Raw genomic sequence first — 23,341 nt, 5'->3', positions numbered from 1 at the left:
GTTCCCCTTTCCTGTGCTGAGACAACTGGACACGAGCACCTTATCCAATGCATGTGTTTTGAACACCAGCATACAGCAGACACGGCCTGCTGCACTTCCTAAATAATTCTATTCCTCAAGTTTTAGTCTTCTTAATTGTTTAGGTAAAATTTTCAAATTGTTAGCACTCCTTTGGGGTATTCCCATTGGAATTCTTCTTCCTAAAGACCAACAATAGGCTAAAGCGACTCTTATTACTTTGGGACTGGTCATTCAAGTCGTCATATCTATTTAATATTTTTTCAGATAGCAAATTGCAGGCTCTAGAATGTTTTGGTTTGTTGTTTGTTTGGTTTTTTTTTTAAGTACATTACACTGCAGATCTTCATGACCACATGAAGGTTACAATTAATTAGCTGACAGACTTTCACTCAGTGCACCTCTGAGTGAAATGATTTCTCTGAAAGCAGAAGTGATCCCAAACTGGACCCTCCTTCTGGCAGGCACAGCACCCCATCCTCATCCTGCAATCCAGTAAACCAGCACACAGACCAACAGTAAATCGAAATGCCTGAAGTCAACCACACTACATTCAGAACTCCAGCTGCGTTTGTAAGGCATCAGGTTCACAGCACTTTCTGTTAAAGCCAACAAATTACTTCAAGGGATGCTTTTAAACTTTTTATAAATGGAAATCAATTTGATCAAGCCATGAGAGATGCAATTTTCAAAGTCCAGGAAAATAGTCTGGTGCCTAATCATGGCAGAGGAGTCAAAACTTACAGACTCCTCTTTAAATTTCTAGTCTAAATAGTCATATTTCTTAGCCAGAAACAGCAACACCGGAGTAAAAAGGTGTAAGTTATTTGAAGGGTTTTTTTCCCTAATATAATAAAGTGAATTAATTTATTTTGTTTTAATATAAGAAGCACGCATTTTATAGCTGGCTTTACTTTAAAAGAATTTCATATCCACAATTAAGATATTAAGCATGGGCCCAACCATGTTGTTATGAATTTAAGAGCGCCAGTACTGACAAATCATTGGCACTTAACAGTTCTGTCTTTAAAATCATCATAATTTGACTTCAGAGCACTGCAAAAAGCTAAAAAAAGATTTTTTAAGAGCTGGAAAATGACTTTTCTTTCCAGACTGCTCAGAGAACTGTACATTCATTGTACTTTTGAAAGCAATGTGACTTGGGAAACTGGCAGCTTTCCCATCCATAGCTTCTTAGAGATGTTCATAGCACATGATATTTTAATTGCCCGATGACAAAATTATTTGGAAATGGATCAGTTTCACAATGCATTTGCTTCATATTTGAAGCAAGAAGCATGAGATCTGAATAATGTTAATGTCTGGATATAAGCCTGACACAACAACACAAAAGTTAAGGAAGGATGTCCATAATCCATCACCTTTAATGCATCCATGACCCCACATGCACGAGCTCGGGTGTTGGTAGGGATTCAGTCTGTCCTGTGACTATCCAGGTGCTTGGACAGCCCTCATGGATGAATCCTCATTAGGGCCTGAAGTTTGTCTTAAGCCATGTCTTTTTTTTGCTGAACAAAACTCTGGTAGTTTCTAAACAACCACCGTTATTTGAAATAGGGAGCTACTGGACGAAGAAGACAGAGTTAGCAAAAAAATATATTAATTCACTAATTACAGTCAAATTACAATAATGTGGCCTGATTTGCACAAACCAGGCCACAGAATTTCACCCAGCAAACAATCAGACCAACTGATTTTTTTTTGTGCGTGTGCAAAGGAATGTTTACTAAGTCTCTCCCTAAACCCACAGGACTGATAACATGTGAATGGGGTGTCTTCTGCCTTCCAAGATAAATTTTCCATCTTTTTGATGTGTAAAATACTAAAATGGCTCTGGATTCACCTACGTGGGGGACTGACCTCGACTCCATGCTGCATCCTTAAACCCGGACTATTCTTTATAGAAACAGTGTTGGACATGATTGTGTAACCAAACTCCTGCAGCTTTGGAATTTATGCCTCACTTTCTATAAGCACCTAATAGATAATCCAATCTGTTAACCACACATCAACAGATTTGCTGTTAACATCCCACCTTTTTAAGGGGTAGTCAGGCAAGTTGACCCACTTGGTGTGTACATTCAACAGAGAGGAAAAAAGAGGAAAATATTTTGACGATTACATTTCGTTGCAGCTTTTTAATTGGGAAGCTCCTTCCATCTCCTAAGCTTTTGGTTTGTTTGTCTTATTTTTAATTTATACTACCAGGGTGTGCAGGTAACCTTGCAAGATGAATTGAAGTTAAAGTCAAGGAAAAAAGTCTCTTCAATACTTTATACAATATCCTGTGTGTGCAAAGGCTGGTTTCATGAACTACTGGATTTTTTTTTGTTTTATTTTAGGAAGCACACACAACATACACTGTACTTATACATTCACAACTCACGGCATCAGATTCAAGTCCCATTAACTGCACTTGGTGACTTGCAAATTTAGGTCCTGCTGAAATACCTGAAAGCAAACCCTCTTATGAGCATGAACTTGATTTACTACAAGTAAAGTTCTAGCCTGTAGGTGAGTCTCTCAGTTATTTGTGTATAGGAAAAACGTGGTCCCCACTCCTAACCTGGGATTTTACTGGAATGCTGTGGTGGAAGAGGAGTTACACGAGTGTTCCTTACTGCATTAGAGATCATGTTTTGTAAATGGGGACTGACTTTTAACTCTACCAACATGAGTATAGGTGTCATTATAATTTATTCCTTGATGGGATTTCCTCTCCGCTACTTCCCCAGCCCTGTGGCCCTTGTTTATCAGTTCACTAGTGCTCGTAAGAAAACATGGCCAAATATTCCACAACGTACCTCACATCCTTCCACGGAGCAAGGGTAGCCAGACACCCTGAAATATGGAATGTGCATTAGCAATCATGCTCCATAAAATTTCAAAGGCTGAGATCTTTTCACAGCCTGACAGATTTTCCCATATAGCTTTCCACATTCCTAGTGTAACCCAATACAGGCACTGCAGGCTGAACGATAAACAGAGACTCCTTCAGGAAACCTTGGGAAAGGGGAGCCTCGGAATATTGCACTTCGCTCCAACTATTCCACAGGTGACTGAAGGCTGCACAGCCCATTTTTTCAACTCAGCCGAAGACAGGCAGAAAAAGTGGAAATGGGACAAAACAAGCATCTAAAAGTGTCTGGCAACGACCTATCACCACTCTCAAACACTATATCTTATGGAAAATAAAAATACTTCAGTACTTTCCAATCCTGGACAAAGCGGAGGCAGCATTTCAGCAGACACATGATTTAACATTGTTTTTTGCATTAGGTACATTGATAAATTTAACTGTAAATAAATTAAATGTAACAGCAAACCACGAGGAGCATGAAGGCACATTTCTACCAATTGACTCACTTCTAATTTTTTTTTTCTATTTACCAGCTGTGAGCTTGCCAGCTATGGCTTGAGCATATAACTCAGTGCAGTCCCAGTCACAGGCAATGTGCAACACATACAAGCACTCAGAAAATGGGAGTCTGGTTGAGCCAGGCTCTCAGCAGTATTCAACCCACCCAAAAATATCCTAGAGCAGAGCCAGGGCAGGTACACCCTGCCAGGGCTCCCCAGACCGTGCATCCTCCCGGTCAAACCCCAGCGTAAAGCGGAGCATCCTCGGAGCTGTTCTGCTTCCCCTCAGCCATCAGTGGCTCAGAGCTGATGAAGGTTTCAGGCATTGTTGGGATATTTTGGCCACACTTATAGCTTTGCACCCTATGGAGCATGGGGATTGTTCCAGCAACAGAGGGACAGCAAAGGATTGACTCACTCACAGAGTGTCTTTCATGGTACAGATCCAGTGCAAACCACCTCCAGCACAGCCAAGAACCAGGGCCAGGATGACTAATAATGACCTTCTGAGCAGCCACTGCACGTAGAGCACAGAGTACAAGGGGTTTTCAAACCAAATAATACATAATATACCCCAGCTAATATATCATGCCCACTACAGAGCTGGGAAAGCTTCAGCTGGTAATGTTTGCAGTAGATGTGATCAAAAGAGGGAGAGTGTGGTTCCCAATCTTACAAAACCTCTCATATCTGCTATTCAAAATTATCTGTTAAATATATGCAACCATATTTTGACCTTGGAATCTGGGCAAAACACTGAACTAGACTGTACTTTCATCAGCTGTTATTCTTGATTATGACTGGACAACAAAATCAGATTGTATTGCCTCTGCTCCTTCCTCACACTACTTTGACACAAACAGGAAAGAGTTCAAGATGACAGAACAGTATTTCCAGCTTGGAGCTTTAGGCAGCCACAATCTGCAGATTATTTTTAAGATTTCTGCTGCTTTTGGTGCTAACAAAATGCTTGCAGGAAACAGACCGAAATGCTGCATCAACAAAAAAAAATAAATTGTCATGTTCTTTAGCATTCACTTAATTTTAAATTGTATGCAAATAGAGAAAACAGGTTCATTAATTATTAGATACCAAGTACAGTTCTTCATATATCCACACTATTGAGGTCAAGGTGCTAAATGGCTAACCTAAAATTCTGATATTTAGTACAAACCATAGGTGTGTGAACATTATTCAAAGTAATACAAAGAAATATCCCAGGCTGTCCAACCTATGGCACAGCCTGCAAATGGTAAATACCCATTTCTATCATACAATCATATAGTGGTTTATGTTGGAAGGGACCCTAAAGATTATCTTGTTCCAAACCCCCTGCTGTGGACAGGGACGCCTTTCACTAAACCAGATTGCTCAGAGCTCATCCATTTTTACACATAATTATATCAAAAGGTTACACATTTCAGTGTCACTATCTGTTGAACTTATTTTCTTGTTAATAACATTAAACTAACACGACCAAAACTGAATTCATCACTGATACTCATGCACTATTTTGCATCAAGAGTACATTTAGCTGGTTTTATGGTAGAGAACTATACTTTGAATAACTCTACATTTTTGGAATCCAGCCTGAAACCTCAAATTTTTTCCCCAAATGAAACTACGTTAATAAAAATCTCAAACTAATCAGCACAGCAGTTACACATACTCTCAGCTAGAGAAAAACATAACGAGTAGAATTTGGGGGAGATTAATTCCCCCAAGCCCACCAGAAATGTGGTAAAGTATCTTTATCCTTGAGTCCAGTAAATCTTTTCCTGTCTTACTGAGGAATAATCATTGTGGTGTGATTGAAATAGACTTGAAATAGGATTTTTTTTTTTTTTTTAAGCAATCCACCACTTGAACTTTCCAATTAATTCACGAAGAGCCACGGAAATGCCCGGTGTAGCACTGCAATGTTAAAATCATCTGCGGGCACTGAAGCCACCCAAACTAACATGTGTGCACACAATCTCCATCAGCAGTTGAAGATCAAGCTGCAGAACAGGTGATGTCACCATGTGGAGCCTTGACTGCTAAACGAGGTCAACTGCCAGGCATTATTCTGAAGTAGGAGGACAAAATGGAAAGAAGAGCCAAGGTTGGAGAGGAAGCTTTAGGAGGCTGAGCAGCAGCATGATGGCCAAGCTTCTATTGTGCTCGGAAACATAAAGAATTTGACATCTGACCCCTCCTAGGAGAAACTCAAGCAACATCTCCCAACGTAGGCAGTGAAGCATGGAAGTGCACTATCCACACAACAAAGAACAGATAAACTGATACACACGGGATAAACAGATAAACAGGTGCCTCCTGGATGTCTCTGAGAAACCCCCGAAGATTCGTGCTACGAGAAACAGTGCTTGCACACCCTGTGAAAAGCTCCTGGATATCACAGAGTGCTCTGAAACCCTCCAAAATTTCACAGCTCTTTTTAGAGCTCCTCCACCCGCTTCTCCATAAGGCTTAGCTGCGAGCCCAATTCTTATATCAAGCAACATTAATGATCCCCTTTTCCTCTTCATCCAGGTAGGGAACATTTTCTATTGTGCCCATTTGTGGCCAAAGAGGCCATTTATATTTTAAAAGAGCAGTTAATGAACACTTTTCCCCAGTATGACAGCTGCTAACCGTCCCTCTCCAGCAGCAGAGGTGGAAAATTCATCACAGCCTTACCCTCTGCTTGGAATGAACCTCGATGACACCAGGGTTGATCCAGAATGAGTGTTTATATCCAGTGAAAAGGGCAGGTTTGTTTACCAACAGACAACGCCCCAGCCAAGCACTTCCCAGTTTGTGCAGCAGGGAATGCTCTGCTTGTGTGGAACAGTTACAACCACTTTGCTACAGCCTTCCTTAAAAAGCAGTTTATGTCCCATTTTGACCTTCTTCCACTGTGTGCAACCTGAGCATTTTTAGCTCCTCTGAAAACCAGCTTTGGTACCCGGTTTCTAAAACAAACAATAACTGAACATCTGGATGCCTGATCTAGAGAATCTATCAGGTCAATAAAACAATCTGAGCAGAATTCCAACCTAGGTCCTTGCCTGCTTTTGGACCAGAAGCTCAGCAAAGAGTGATTGACCAAACTCCAATATCCAGGGCTCTGAAGAAAGAGTCTCCAAAACGGGAAGTTTTTGAAAGGGACTGGTGTTCCTGCACCAATATTTTCACAAGTGGCTTCTCCTGTCAATTATATGGTTCAGGGACAGGTGGAGAGAAAAGACCTGACTGACCTGAGACCATTAACAATGAATTCTGTCACATGGATATTTCTTTTTTATTTCTCTTCATTGCACTGTAAATGCTCACATGCAGCCCAAGGAGAGGTATTTTTTTTTTTTCCTTTTTTTGAATACAGTTGGCAGCAGACCCCACTCATGGCCAGTTGCTTGGTAACAAGTTTCTCTGGCTACAAAATAAATATTCCACATCTGAAATATTTGAGAAAACACTGTTTTTCCTAACTACATTCCATAGTACTTGGGCCATGGGGTTTCCCAGAATAGTCTAAAATATTAACAGGGTTACACAAAGGACGACCTCCAATTAGGTTGTCACTCTAAGACAGATACAGATGTGTCCCCCTACACAACACTGTTCACATATTCCTTAAATAGTAGGTTAAATCTACTCCATGGTCTGGAGCTCATGTAAAGTAGTTTAACTGCCTAGGAACAAATTAGCTAACTGGATCCTGTGCCCTTTTAAACGTAGGCGTGGTGGGAGACATTTTGCAGGGACTGAAAATCCTGGAAGTCGCTATATTCGGTCTGAGACGAGTGCCAAAGAAAGCATGTCTGAGGAAAGAGACAGTGAGAGAGGCGTAAAATGAGGCATCTCATCACCTACCACAGCCACAGAGGGAGGCTACTGGAATTACCTGCTCTGGGACCAGCATAGAAAGCGTCAAAGTCACTTGGCTGCAGGTATCTCACAGTTCCCACCTTCCTCTTCACCCTTTAGCACAACACTGCTTGGTCCAGGACACAGGCAGTAGAAGCCAGTTCTTCCAACCCTCCGAAAACCTCTGCCCCGGAGATCGATCCTAAATAATATTTATCTAAATATTCTATCTAATATCTATCTGAATATTTATCTAAATATTCTTATTTTGCAAACGCAAAGACAGTGTGTCCTGGAGCAGCAGAGAAGAACCCTGAGGAACCAGCTGATTCTGCCCCCTTCCCCATCACAACGACAGTGGACGTCTACAAAGAAACTAAGAATAGGACGAGCATTTAGTGATGTTTCTCTAATACCCTCTTCAGCTTTCGACACTCTGTAGCACAAGGATTTCCTGCACTGAATAGCCCTTGATGAATCCTCCTTCCATGAATTCGTCTTCATACAATGACTGGGGAGGAGAAATAACTATTTCTAGATTTTGTGATTTGGTAATAATTCCCAGAATAGAGCACTAACTATTCGGGGTGTTTTTTATAACCTGGCGGCAAAGAAAAAAAAATTATTCTCGAAAGAACAAAAGAGAGGCTATCCACCTCATAACTATTAGTTAGAAATTCTGATTGAGAGTTTTAAGGCTGCCAATTCTAAAAGGGGAGGCAGCCAGAAGAAGGGTCTCAGCTCACATAGGAAAGTCCCAAGTTCAAGCATTCATTAAATACAGGACCCAGGTTTCAAACTCACCTGGGCCTTTCCAAAAAACGGATTTAGGCATGTACCACTGATATGCAGTCTAGGGATCCAAGGCCAACATGGAAAATTAAACATCTCCCACATACACCTAAAATGCTATGGATGTCTCCATTCTACGTTATTTTTTTAAAATTTCTGCATACACCCAGAGCACTCACATCTCAGTGCTGGAAGCTCTGCACCTATGAAACAGTCAACTGTGAACAGAGTTTAGAAACTAAGTGGTACTACACATATCTGGCCACTCACTAGCACCTTAGAGAGAAGTAACAATTGTTTTCTTCTACAACACACGAGGAGGAAAAGTTAATTTCCCTCCATTTTGTTATACTCATTTGCCAAGTATATTATTTTTTCAAGATATTCCTGACACATTCACCGGGACGGGATGGATGGTGCTTGCTTAATTAGTTCTCATGTTTTCTTCATTATCAGCACTTAGTCCCCCATGCAAGAATAATTAATTTCCTCCTGAATGTCCTTTAAAGTGTATGTGTTTTGCAGACGTTATCCTGCACTCAAAACTTTAGTCTTCCTAGAGCTCTGCCTTTCATACTCCATCTCCCCACTTCTGAATATTCAAAGCATTATTCCTGCAAGCTTCCTTCCCAGAGAATTTCATCCTGTGCAACAAATGAGCAAAAGAACCTGTCATAATACTCAGGGAGCAGAGCAAAAACCGCATATAAAGCCTTAATTCTATTATTGCCTTAATGTCAGTGCTCCAATTTGTTGCATCATATTAAAAAATATGGAGTTCACAGATCCAGAGCATTTTCTGCTGGAGGTTGAGAGGTAGATGGGACAGAGGAGTTTTTGACAGTGAATTTCACAGAAATCTGTTGACAGCCAAAAAAAGGATAACACTTAAGTTCCAGGATTTATATTAATATTTTAAAGGGAAAATGATCCAGCAAACTTTTTATTCAACTCTTATCCCTTTGACAGTTCCATGGACTTCCTTATTCCAAGTCAAATCGCTTCACTAAATAAGTCTTAGCCTCCTGATTTCAGTCTTACCATAGAATTGTTTAGGTCATGTATTTCAGACTCCAGTTTTGCCCTGTCTGCTAGTCCAAACTATCCTAATTCTATCTGGTCTGTCTCCTCCCTCATTCACTATTCAGTCAACTACTCACTCCCTTCCATGCAGGTTTTACTTCCAGCCCACATCAGATCTGATCTTGTACCCCTCAAATCTGTGGTAGGTACCTACATCATTTTCTTCATGTGAAACAAGAGTTGCATATCCCTGGTGGGGCCGAGCAAAAATTATCTCCCAGAGTAGGAGAACTACATATTAAAACAAAACAAACATTGCCAATATTTTTGTAGCATGGGTAAAACAATATTTTTCTCTAATCTTGTTCTTGGAAGACATTAAACTGTTCTGGTTGAAACCTTCTGAAGGGAACTCAGCTGCAGGCAGACACCAAATGCAACATGGAAAAAAATCTAGTTTGAAAAGCTACTTTGACAAAGTTGTGAACAGCTGAAAATAGGCCTTTAGGACTGGAAGTTGATGTTACAAGCCCTGCCTGCAGTGAGAGCTAAAGTGTCACCCTCTAAGGTCACCCACTTTGGTGACAATCAAGCATCACCCAACTGCATTTATGGAGCGACTCTGACCAAGACAAGACTTTTGCCATTTAAGTGTCCACCAATCTGATGCCTACACAAATCCAGACAGAGACACCCCAACAGTACTCTTCCATTCCCCAGGGCTGTTCCATGGACCATGGGCCTGGGGAGCAGTGCTGGTTCCACGATTCCCCCCGAGCCTCAGCTGATGCTGTGGCAGTTCCGTGTAAGCAGCTGGTGACTGGGCCCCTCAGCTGTTCAGATTCCTCCTGCAAGAGCCAACAGAATTGTAGCCCTACTTGTGTCTTCAGCTTCTCCACTCCGAATTTGGCTGTAATGGACCTACCTAAAGTAATTAGGCCACCTGTTGCATCGCCAGATCCATTGAAGGGAGTCCTTCTGCAGTTGGGTTTACGCGGTTTGACAGTAATTGTTTAAACGGATACCAGTGTAATGGCACTGCAAAATAAAATTGTGGAATTATTTTAATCAATAAATATAATTACATGCTCAGATGACCACGAGTTTATCTGTAATTAGTTCTCCATACCACGATGCAGTCCACAATGTCAACTTTTATGCACCTTACACGACGTGGGACAGAAATTGCACTCGCAGATAACGGGATATTTACAATCAGTTGAGGTTTTACAGCTCAGCAAGATTTTGAGCCCGTGTTAAAAAAAAAAAAAAAAGAAATAAAAAAAATTATCAGTTGTGGAACTTGAAAATGGCTGTTTATTTTGGGACCAAGTTTTTATTGGTACCATGAAAACAGTCACCCTAAATCAACACATTCCAACACAGGCAGCGTTCTGTGACGTCAGCTACCTAAGCAGCTAAATCTGTGGTTTTTTTCTTCCAGAGCTACACAAGATTGAGCAGCTTGGAGTGGGGAGGGCTGTAAACACAAGATATTCAAATATTAACATCCTTAAATGAAAATATACATGTATGCACATGCCTACACATTTATCTGAACTGTCAAGTGTGCAAAGCCAAAGTTCATAAACTCCCCACAACATGTATAAATTGACCCTGACATCGCCTCTAAGGCAGATTTTTGTCGTAACACTGGTCTTATGGAGGAGGAAATTCAGATATGAAAGTTGGGATAACCTTCCTAAAGTACTCACAAAATGAGAACTTTATACTAGTTACTTTATACTTTTGTTCAAATCACAGGCTAAACCCAAACCTAAGCATCATCCTATAAACATAACAACCCTACAGTTACAATATCCCAGTAACAGTTCTGCATCCATACATCATCCAGTTTTATATTTGGTTTATATGTAAAAATATAATGTATTTTATATATATATATATAAAGAGAGAGAGATGGACCGACTACTAGATAAGCAAAAAAATACATCAAGAAATAATTTCACACAAAGGAAATGGAATATGAGAGAGTTTAACTGCACTACAAGTGGTTTATGAACTGCTATAATTACACCTGCTTTTAGCAGTGCCTCAACAGGTCAGTGTTGCTGGTTGGTTACACAGGTACTGCACTATCAAACACAGGGGGAGGCAAAAATCTGTAGAGTTGTCTGTTGGTGGAGTCCCAAAACTTTGATTTTCCAAAATAAATCAGAACAGAATCTAACCCTGTTTTAGAGGTTCTTCTTGATAATGACTTAAAGCAAAGAGTGGAGTTCCTTCCCTATAGATAACATGGTAATTTTGGCCACTGTTTAGCATGTTAGTGATATAATTAATAAATACATAACATAATATACAATATAGACATAATATATACAGAATATATTTATATGCAGAATATATTTATATTTAATGTAAAATGTAATTATTTTACATTAGGAAGAATTTTAATTTCACTACTATTTTCCTCTTTCTTCACACTTACCTTTGTGCCATGTTTTGAAAGGGGGCTCCACACTGCAATCTTCATTAACACTGTCAAAACTGACATTAAACACATGCTTATTTTTAAACACATCCTTAAACACACAAAAAAAATCAGCAGGGCATAAGTATCTTTAAAATACTAAATGAAATGGAATGAATTTTAAAAGACTCTAAAGTGATTTCCAGTCAAGCCCATTCAAATTCCATCAAGGTATGGGCTTCAAGTTGGATCTTAAATAAACCACAACTGGTTGACATGAAGCAGTTATTATCCAAAGTTTCTTCTTCCCCTGCACCCCTTTCAGGAAACAGAAAGGGATTTGTAAGCACAGGCACAATCTTTTGTGTCTGAAAAAAAAATAGCAATTGAAAATATTATATTTATATTACATTTTCCTTAAGGAAAATGAATATGGTTAAATTGCACCAGGAAATACTAACAGACACTTTCAAATCACACCACACTTAAAAGGGCCCAGATTTTTATTATCTCTGTGATATGAGGAAGAGCAAATGCCCATGGGAATAAAGAGGAAGATCTCCATTTCCTTCATATTTTGCACTCTTGCAAGTGTGATAGCCCAGATTTTGTGATGCAGGATAAACAGGATGGCTTCCCATGTCCTGCAGAACTGGATAAAAACTATATGAATCCACAGAAATCAAAAAAGGTGGTAATAAAACTGCTTTAAATGCATAAGGGGCTGAGTAGGTAACAAGATCTCAATGAAGTCTTCAGTAAATTGTTTTTATTCTTTAATTAAATAATTGCTTAAGTAATTCTGCAATAAAGAATTAGAAGACTTGTTTCTTAAAGGCACTATCAATTTATCTACAAGCTTGATTTTGCACAAAACAGCAAAGAATAGGGATGGTTAACTGAAAGAAATAAAATGGATCACTGTGCCTATTCTCCCAGTCACTCATTATCAAAGGTATATCTTCAAATAGACAACATTTCACTTTCCCACCATGGTCTGGTTTGCTGTTGGGAAATAAAAAAAACCGGACAGAATCATCATTAAAATTAAGAACCACAGACACAGACAAGGGGCTAGTTCCATCTACATTTAATTTATTGTCATCTGGCTGGATTTCAAGTCAATGACATGCATTTCAGGCATTGCAGGCTGTTTAGTACATTGGCCATCCACCATAAATAAAATCTGAGGCTGAAATCAATAGACCTGACATTTACCCTGTTCTGCTGCATAAGCACAGCCCAGCTCTCCCATCTGAGTTTTAGGAGGCTTCAGAACACAAAATGATAAGGGCTGATTAACAGTTATTAATGACGAGACTGTAGGAAGGTGAGAGACGTGAATGGGCCAGAAAATTTGGATGGGAATACTGTAGCTGAACTCTGACATCACCATGTGAGCTACCAAGAGATACAGAATTAAGTACACAAAGTGGCAACCTTCACTTTTACATGACATAGAAATTTATCAACTAAAAAAAACTTTTTATTTTTATTTTTTTTTAAAAGAAAGGTGACTGGGCCTCAGGCAAAGCAATACAGTCTTTCTATTTTTACAGTAGAAAATTCAGTTCTTAAAAGCAGATGTCAAATTGAGTTGGGTATGTGGTAAGATATAGGATGTTTGGCTTAGTATAACTGCCATCTAAAAGGAGACAGTTCACTTGGAACAGTTTACCTCCTTTTGCAAGGTAAGTTAACCAAAAAATCCTAAGTCACTATGGCCTTGGACACGTAGTCAAATCCTTCCATGCTCTAGTAAGGTCTTTATTTAAGGCTGGAAATGAAGGTACCTTGCAGGGCTTTGGTGTCAGAACTCACTCCTGCCAGCTGACACCTGAATGTGCAGAGCATCAGTTTGTCCAGCAGGCACCACACACCACATCTCACGTATCAAGGCTGGGCCACTGGCACTCTTGGACTGCCCAGCAATAGGATTCCCCCCAGCTTGTTCAAATCATTTAATTGGCAAAAGTCCACAAGTCTGTTCCCAACAATAAATCCATGCCCAAGCTGGAGAGGAAGTCATTTGACTCAGTCAGTTGTCACTCCTTCCCCTCTGTCAGCACGTGGCTTTCTGAAGGATCTTCACTCGGTTGCAGTCTCGACACGTCATTTCTCTCTCATCAGATCCCAAGGTAAGAGCTGCTCTAGCTCCATTTACCTTATCCAGTTCTCCCCATTGTCAATTCAAATCTGAAGAAGCCTTTTGAAGTCTCTCAGTCCTCTTTCCTTGTGTCAGGAAACCTTCGGGACAGCTTATAATCTATATAAGCACTAAGGCAGGACCACAAAATGAATCGTATTAATATAATTATAACCAGCAAAATCATCAAAAGGGCCGATTCCATATTTAAGCTAGAATAATGAGGTAATGTGAAAAAAAATACTCTGGGAGATCTAATTATATAATGCAGTATTCAGTTCTGCACGGCCAGCCCAGCAATTCCTCTAACATTCCAATCAAAGTGATCTCACTAGCATGTGAGAGAAGAGTCCAGCTGACAGATTTGGGACATGTAACGTACTATTTAGTCAAGAGGCCCCATGTGCTATTCATAAAGAATTAACAACTCTTATATTGACAATGACAGTATTGTCAGAAGACCTTTGGAAGGGGGGGGGGGGAACCTCCATAAACTCCGTCTCTGTGAAGTTGGACTTTTCTTTTTTTTTTTTGCCCCTTTTTTCCAATGCTGATGTAATCTCCAAACATCTCCAGCAGCAGCTGCTCAGCGAAACCAGGCACCTTCTCCCTAGTCCCTTTCAGCAGCACACGCAGCACTTTCCAGCTCCCTCAAGACAATCAGGGCCTTTCTTTCACCAATTAGCTATCACTTCAAGAGTCCTGCGCTGTCCAACGAGCTCTTAAGAATGGTCTTTGCAGGAAACAACACTGGAGGAGCGTGGGTTTTTTTTTTTATTTTCCCCCTAGACAAATGAAAAGGGGAAGAAGGGAGGGAGAGGAGGGGGAGGGAAAAAAGAAAAAAAGAAAAAAAAAAAAAAAGAAGCACAAGAAAACAAATCAGAACACAGAAGCTGTCCAAAGTGCATCGCTCATTTAGTGCATCGACAGAAATGTCCTCGAGAGCCAAGGCCAGAGCAAAGCACACACACAAAAAAAACGCTCCTACTTTCTCTGGGAGATAGTTTGTTTAGTTGAATATGTTAAAAAGGTTTTCATAGAAAGAAGTGCTCTCGTTACAGCAAGTCCCTGAGCTGTAGGAACTAAAGGGGAAAGAAACTCCTGTAGGATTATGCTCTATTTCCTTATTTGGCTCTCCAAATGTAAAGCAGCATTATTTGAAGGAGACATTGTAGGAAAGAACTCGGTTTAGCTCACTTTAAATATAGATAGGTTGATGAAATGAGTAATTACTGGAACTGCTACGATCTTTTCAAACTTACTCCACCAGCAAGCTCCTTTCCCCAGAAACCGCACTTTCCGCCTAAAAAAGAAATGAGAGACTGATTCAGAAATGTAAAGCTCTGGGAGTTCTACGTTCTTTTTCCTTTAAAATCAGGGAATAGGTACAGTAATACCTTGAGGTCCTTGTAGATGCCAAGGCCTCGTCAGAACTAGTACAACTCCAGGATCCAGTTCAAGAAGAAAACAAGGAACTTTTATAGATGTTTAAGCAATTCCTTGCCTGGGCCTGGACAAGTAGAGCTGTGAAGGCAGAAAAGGGAAGGATCAGCAGTAAGTGAAAGGACTTGGATGTGGTCCAAGCAATAGCCTGGCTGCTTCCCTGATTTTCAAAAATTCTGCATTAAACCAAATGTCATACCAAAATACTGACTGCCAATATTCTCTCAAAGTGCCATTTTCTGGTCAAATTTGTCCTTGATTGGGGTAACCTCATGAGAGTCAACACATTGCCTTCTACAAGGCTAACACATACATTTACGTTGCAATTAAAAATAAAAATAGCCTGTTCCCTTTTATTGACTGTGTATCAGAAGCAAAGCCCTGGGCTTTGTAAACAGTTAAAAGGCACAGCAAAGCAAATACTCTGAGGGGTTTCAGGAGTTTCTTTGCACTAATGGGTTCTCTCACCTGCCACATGGATTTTTTAATGGAGTTGGAAAGTGTCAGAACTGATCAGAATGCTTAGAGGGAAAGAAAGTCTGATGCATTACCCTACATGCATTTATGAAGGAATGTGAATCCACTCAAATTCCTCTGCACAGGAAGGCTCAACCAAGGGATGGGTACACACAGTCAGGATTAAGAAGGAATCTTTGTGGATGTACACTGAACAATGAGCGTCTTTTTTATACCTACGGATCTCAAAAGACGCTGAGTTTAAAGGGACTGCTCCTTTCAACTAGCAAAGATGTTTGCTGAAAAAATGCAGCAGGCTGGAGAGAACAAACATATATACACATATATATGTTACTGGGGCCACCTACAGTCACAGGAAAAAGGATGAAATGGACCCAAGAGGTCTGTCAGCTTGCCCTAAAGCAAGATCAACTACGCCATTCCTGACAGCTGGTTCTCTAACCTGTTTCTTTTTTATGAGACCGACATCCACACAGAGGAGAAGAAGGAAATCATCATCTCACCTGAAGAGGATTTCAGCAGGAAAAACAGTTTGACAAACTGTTCAGTGACTACCTGCTACAACACAACCACTGTCAGCTCCAGCCAGGGGCTCTACATTACATACACACTTGGGCAGCTGGCTCACTTTGCAGCTGTAAAATAACAGCTAATAACATCAGCCAGTAACACAATAATTATAATAGTAATACATAATTAGCTAATAACATAAAATAGTAAATGTACTGGTTGAGGCAATGACATCTGCCTTTATCCACAAAAAATATCTGTCCACCTGGATGGATGTCACTGGATGCACCTGAAAGTTCATCTTTGGTGACAACCATCTTCCTTCCCCCCGGTGCAATCCTGCTGGATTGCTGGAAACCACCAGCAGGATTTTAACCAATTCCCACGTGAGCTAGTGGGGCTGTCACGTAATCCAGCACATCCCATGCCCTGGCCACCAGCTCCAGCCCAATCCATCCGCAGACACAAGCCCGGCGGCTACTTAAGGGCACGTGAGGAATGAACTGGGGGGTTCATCCCGGTGCCAAGTGAACAGGTGCCTCCTCCCCGGGGCTCACAAGTGCTTCTCAGCCCTGTGTTGCCTGAGAGGTGTCAAAGGCGGAACAGAAAGAGCACATCCCTGGCGCCTGGCACCGGGACAGGCTGGGGACAGGCTCACACAAAGCCGGGGAATGGCAGCTCCGCATGCCACGGCTGTCGGCTTGGCACTCCCTGGCGGGGCTGCGTCTGTTCACACGGAGGAATGCTGCTGGGCATGGAAGGACAGCGCTTTCCTGCTTGGATTTCGCTTCTTAGGGCAGATTTCCTCCCACAGAAAATCCGTGGCACAGCACAAGCAGGACGAATCTACATGCCAGATGAAAACTGGCGCGGCCGGGTTTGGGAAAAGGCAGTTTAACATGGATGGTCGTTCTTCCTTTCTTTGTAAAGCCTTTTGGGAACGAGCGAGGAAAAGCACTATGCAAAGCCTATATATCGATAATCACTATTTGGATTTTCCAAAGTTTTACTTTTTCACACAACAGATGTTCCTGGCACCGTTTTTTTAATGATTTGCCTTTTGGAAGAACGTGTGTCGTATCACCAATAAAAGCATCCTCTCTGTTCAGAGTTTATTTTGTTAAAATCACTTCTCAACTAGTCATCTCCCTAGAGAGCAATGGCATGATAGAACAGTATTCCTGATGGATGATATTTTATTACTAACATATGTTTTCATCACATAACCGACATTATTACCCTGTTCTGTTACAACTATTTATTAAAAAATCCTCTAATTTGGAACTATTTTTAAAATTCCGTATTTTTTTTAAAATTAGTACATAATTAATTATCCTGGTAATCAGTGCCCATTGAAGGGTAGTTTGGCAAAAATAATTATGTATTATGCAGTTTTGTTGACTTTAAAATGTAAGGCAACAGGTTTCACATCTAATTTTCCAGTTCCCCTACAAAGCAGTCTATCTCCTAAAATATCGCTACATTCCTAAAATTTCAAAATATCAAGTGTAGCTACACGTGACAAAGCAGAGAATACAACAATAATCAATCACAAAACACCCCCTGTTGCCATCAGTTTGAAATATATCCCAAAACATTAATAAATTAAAATTAAAAAATAGAATATTTTACTTACTGCATTTTGCCACGCATTCAAAACTCAGGATATGTTACAAATGAAAACAGCAAATAGTTGCAGTAGTTGGCATGGCTAACAAGAAGTTCCCAGTTCTTTGTTAAGAGAAAAAGAAAAATTCAAGACCAGCACTTATCCCTCAGAATCATGTGCCTTCTAGAGTTATCAGAGTCAAAAAGGCACCTTGCTCCAGTTTGCATATGTGAAATCTCCTGAACAAGCATTCCACATCACACTGGAAACAAAATGCCAGTTCAAAAGAGCCAGATCAAGGTCTTCACAGCTTTAGAGGACAAAACCTGACATTCAAAGCCAACTCCTGCTTCAAATAAGTTGTGATAACACGCACATATCAAGATCGTTCCATGTTGCATGGAGCCAAAGCAAAGTCAACACCTGCCCCACTGCTTTTCTACTGGAAAATCCCCAGCAGAATCCCACCACAGTCGGTTCAACATGCCCGTTTCCACGACCAAGAAAAACAAGGACAGAAATAAGTTACCACATTTATTACATATTTCTTCCCTCAAGACTAATTTCAGTGTCCATAAAACCAGAAGTATTTGTAAAACTCCAGCTCATCCTCAAAGGCCTCGCAGTCAAAACCAAAATTCAATTGCAAAAGAAAGGGCACAGATTGCAGGGAAAAAAAAAAAACAACAACATAATGAAAGTGAGGGGAAAGGGTTAGGAGAAAATGAAGCAAAAACTTATAAATCAGTCTTAAAAGTCATTACCTGAAGATATCCGTATTTCAAAATACAGACTTGATGAGACCTCTGCAGTTATGGAGCTGCCATTCCATGATCACCTCCATATGCTGCTGGATGTGGCCATACTTAGCAGTAGATATTTTGGTTCCCTTTCACTTACAGGAATTTCTTCCTAGGAATGTGATTAGAACATGACCTGGTAGTAGCAGAATAGATCACACATATGCCATTGATACTTAGTCATATCAATGAAATAAAAGTTTCATAATATCCAAAATGTCCACCTAATTGTGAACAAACATAAAAATACAAACATATTTAGCGACTCAAAGGAAAAAGCCTAGAACAAATATTTAGGATTTATGTTATAAAGTTCAGAATAGCCGAGTAGTTCACATAAATTCAGGAGAGAATTTGATTAGTATTATTTTGGACAAAACGGTGTTTCAACTGAAACATCAGTTTTTCAAACACAGAAGTCTGGCCAAACGTGCTTCAGTTTTGACAAAATATTTGTCAAGAGCTGCTTTTCAGATCCATTAAATTCAAGATCAGTACAAAACAGACACTCTCCAAACATTATACAGCCAAGGCACTCATGCATAAAACCACAGTTTGAGTCTTTTGACAAGTGCTGTGGTCACCTATCTCTGGGCTATTCCCACGTCTCCCTTGACTTAAAAATCTTTTTTTTTCCTTCTCACTGTGCACAAACCAGATTGGGACCTCCAGAAATGTCACAGGACGGAAAACTCCCTTCCCTCTTGTCTGTAACTCCACATCTTTGGCAGATTTGAGGGGGCTGCTGCAGGCCCCATTTCCTCTGGTTTCACTTGGATGATGCTCCTCCTGTGCTCTACCAAAAACAGATCAAAACCTGCCTCTGGTTTACAATTAAATTTGGGTTTCCTGCGCATCCTTTGTTTTGACAGCATAAGCCAGTTTAGAGGGAAGCAAACAATGACACAACTGCCATTTTCCTACAAGGCCCATGATGTGAAAAGCTTTGCTAAACAACGATTTAAACTCTCTTAAATTTATCACAAGCAAAATGTGCTTTGGCGAAATACAGACCTTGGAAAGAACTTGAAGATTATATCACACCACCCCTAAAATGCAGTTATTGAAAAGAACCGTCATCCTCTGTGCGTGATGGAAGGTAAACATTTCACACGCTGCACTGACACAGCTCCAAACCTCATTTTTCTATTTAAAAATGAAAGCCGGGCATTCAGCAAACTACATTGTGTTTTGAAGAAGTTTTTCATTCTACTAGCAGGTTATCCTGCTTACTTTTAAAGTCTCTTTGCGCACAAAAAGAAGGGGAGCTGGGGCAAAGAAGGAAAGAAAAGAGTCCATTTGAAAAAATTACACTGCTAGATTACAAGAGTTGAAAGCTGGTATGTAACTTTGCTCCGGGTGATCAAACTGCTAATCAGGAATGCTGTCGGGAACAGAATGGAATTCCAAATAAATTAGCCATGTCCAAGAAGCCAATACAACACAGGATTAAGGCTCACAAAGAAAACAAATTTATTCAGCCTACTTTATCAGAATTCTTAATAACGTGTACTAGTTTTTCTCATCGCAGTCTGAGCTCTTCCACTGGAACAGTGGGGAGAAGGAAAAACGAGTCACACTTCATAAATCTACTTGCACAGATACCTAAAAATGTTATGTAGAGCAAGACACACAATACCATTATATATATACATACATATGCTTATCACAGCCACAGTAGAAACGTGCCTATTTATTTCTCCCAGTTTATTTTCAAGGCACCTGACCAAAGAAAAGATACCACACACTTCCGTGAAAACCTACAAAGCTGAAGGAAAAGTTCAGAGCTGCATGGATCTCCACACCAAAATGAGCTTCAATACCACAGTATATGAACCACTGAATTGAAAAACCAACTACAGAAATAAATCTCTCTCCTGTGTGACCATCCCATGCGTCACATTTTTTAGCAAGTATAAAGAGAAAAATTCCTGTGTCCACACACCGCAGTGCTGTGGCTGAGGTACTGTCTGCAACTCAAAGCATATTCTATTTTCACCTCTGACAGCATCCCAGAGAAACTATTCATAATAGTTTATGCCAAAATCACAGGAAAATTAAAAGATGTGCTTAAGTTTCTGCTTTTCCTCGAATTGGGATTTTAATCTTGATCGGACTGGTTTTCCTCACCTGTGAAACAGAGATTCTGATAGCTTCTTGTCTATACAGTGATTTGAAGACAGAACTAGATTTTCTGAAGCGTTTCAGTAAAAATAAAATTTAAAAAAAAAGAGAGATGAAGTACTTCTTGCTGAATCTAGACATGTAGAGTGAAACTGTCCAGTGATACAAGAGCGTGGCTTCTGAAAAAAAAAAAATAGGTAAATCATAAACATATTCTAACTTCCAGCCATCCATTGTCCAGCACACTTATCCACTGGAAAATAAGAGGCTGAGCACAGCACCACTTGCATTTACATGACTTTGCCACGTTACCTTGAGAATCTGTGCCTGGATTTCCTGTAATAAAATTCACCAAGTAAGCCACAGGTTGAGTGTGAGTGTTGGGGATTTGTTTGTCTGCCGGTTCCCAGCCATGGCACTGCCCTGCTTTCCAGGTGACCAAACTGCACCAGCAGTTTGATACACGTGGTTAGTGAGTTAGGTGTTTTCTAAAGAATTTTTGTCCCAGGTAAAGGGGGACTCCCTGTAAAACACCATTTGTGTCCCCTTCCTTTCCCACAATGAAACAATTCTATTTACCATTATTACTATAAGCATCTTAATCAAGCACAAAAGCACACATTTTACCAAGTGTGACTCAGATTTTTTTTGGTCAAGTGTTTTTTTCTGACCTGTAAGAAGATATTTGCACAAATATAGAAAGAAAAGCACATATATCCCCAAATCATCTCCTCTGGAAATGCATCTCCAGAGAGCAGGGGGCAAAGGATGAAAGCCATTGCTGTACCATCAAGACATGACTGGAAGGGTTCTGCCTATACCCTGATGCCTCCATTAGATGTACAGAAAAAAACCATTTTATTTTAGCAAAATGCATTTAAATGAAATATAAACTGTGTTGCTTTCTCAGAAAAATAAACCAAGAAAGTAATATGCACCAACAAAACTTTTCACGAGGTCCAAGGAAGAAAAAAGTATTGATTTTCATTTTCAAAAGGGTCTCTCCTTAGATAAAAAATGAATTTTTACGATTAACTACTGAAAGAAATGCTTTGATTCAGTGAACAGCAGAGCAAGACATTTTGCCAGCTAAAACTACTTGCCAGAGCTTTAGGACGCATTCATTTGAGACAATTATGGCAAAAATGAACCACTGATCTGAAAAAATGTTACCTTGTTCTACCTTGATGCGCCAAACAGGGCTGTGCATGCCCTGCATTAATGGATGATTCACGGGCTCAAGCTCAGCACACGTGCAAGCACTTGAAGAACTGGGGTAGATTTCTCCATTTCCAGGACACAGACCCTGGATTTCTGAGGGAAGAAAAGGAGGATGACTGCTGGCAGCGAGCAGCTCCACTTACCCGCTCTTGGCTGGTCGTAGGCCAACGAGATGCATTCTGGGTTACCACATTCAATATTTGCCTTTGCAAAATAATGTCATAAATTACAGTTTGATCAGCAAGTGCGCTCCTCTCGTACCCTAAAAACAGTATTCTTGAGGTACATTTGAGATTTATTTTTATTTTCTCCCTTTTAAAACCACAGAAAATAAAGCTAGTGGGTGAAAGGTAACTGTATCACTTCACAGACACAAGCTACCCTCTGATTACAACTAATTAAGATATTCAGCAGCCTTAAAACAATACCTGTTTTTAATCAATGTACCCAGACGGCATTCACAGCTTTTTGAGATGACAAATGCCCTTTGAAGGAGTTAATAGGCAAAGGTTTGTACTGGCAATGAATAGGGCTACCTTTAATTGATCCAAGAGCCTTAGAGAGCCGTCTTATAGCGTGATGATGTATTTGGGTTGCAAGTAGGCCAAAATAAGCATAAAGAAAATCTGTAAGACCATGAGACCTTTCATTTTTTTCATTGCAGGGAGGGAAAGGCCGGGGGAGAGGCGGGGGGGAACTGCTGGGGAAAATGAGAGAACTATGATGGGGTTATCTTTGTGCTCTGGCACTTAAAATAGATAAAAACGAGAGAAATTTTGAGGAAAAGAGAGGAAGTGATCAGGCCATAATTCTGAGAATAAACGTCAAGATGTACGGAAATGTACAAAACAAGGCTTCTTCAGAAAAAAAAGAAAAAAAAAACATGAAAAAAAGAGGAGATGACCTAATGGTATAAAGAAACATTGATTAAAGAAATACCCAGAGGGAGAAAGATATTCCATCAGCTTTAACAAACACTGCATGGCCCTGCATTCCCTCTCAACTTCTCAAGTAAGGGAAGAAAAAGAAATATCTGTAGAAAAGGCAGTCACATGGATCCATTTATAATTTTCTCCTAATTCTTTGCTCATCTTTTTGCATGGTTTTGTTCAAGATGTACAGGAAATGTGCACACAAGAAGTGACTCACAAAATTAAACATAATGGATTAGCAGTGAGCATTCTACCCTGAGCAGCCAAAGAAGAAACAAAAAAATCATTTTTATAAGGAATATAAAATCCATTTAGTCATATTTTTTCTTCATGAGACTGATTGTACACTAATATTGCCTAGTAATGACAAAACTAGTCTATCTGTACTTCCAGTAGCCTTTCATAAAAAACTTAATTTTGGCAGAATCCCTTCCTCATAGAGCAAAAGCTAAACAGATTTCCTTGAACTTTCCCAGGTGCAAACTTCAAGCCAAGGTAGAATTTTTCTGGAAAGTCTGAGGCAAATCAGACAAGAAAATTCCTAGACTAGAAGACTATTTTAAAATGGAATTACTGCGTAAG

General features: G+C 40.0%; 1 protein-coding gene across 1 annotated transcript; it reads right to left on the bottom strand.

The window, feature by feature from the left end:
• Window positions 1–12,572: 12,572 nt before the first annotated feature.
• SMIM38 (small integral membrane protein 38) lies at window positions 12,573–23,325 on the bottom strand. The gene is made up of 4 exons (XM_039386018.1): window positions 20,613–23,325; window positions 15,041–18,618; window positions 14,841–14,946; window positions 12,573–14,428 (listed from the first exon to the last, which is right to left on the bottom strand). Exon 4 carries the CDS (start codon window positions 13,846–13,848, stop codon window positions 13,717–13,719), a length of 132 nt encoding a protein of 43 aa, XP_039241952.1. The 5' UTR covers window positions 13,849–14,428; window positions 14,841–14,946; window positions 15,041–18,618; window positions 20,613–23,325; the 3' UTR covers window positions 12,573–13,716.
• Between the last annotated feature and the right edge of the window lie 16 nt (window positions 23,326–23,341).

This window comes from Pipra filicauda, unplaced genomic scaffold, assembly GCF_003945595.2.
Source record: "Pipra filicauda isolate LSUMZ 115617 unplaced genomic scaffold, ASM394559v2 scaffold45_size4122338_pilon, whole genome shotgun sequence".
NCBI classification, from domain to species: Eukaryota; Metazoa; Chordata; class Aves; order Passeriformes; family Pipridae; genus Pipra; species Pipra filicauda.
Note: the sequence above shows the minus strand (reverse complement) of the source record. Positions and strands in the feature narration are given on the sequence as shown.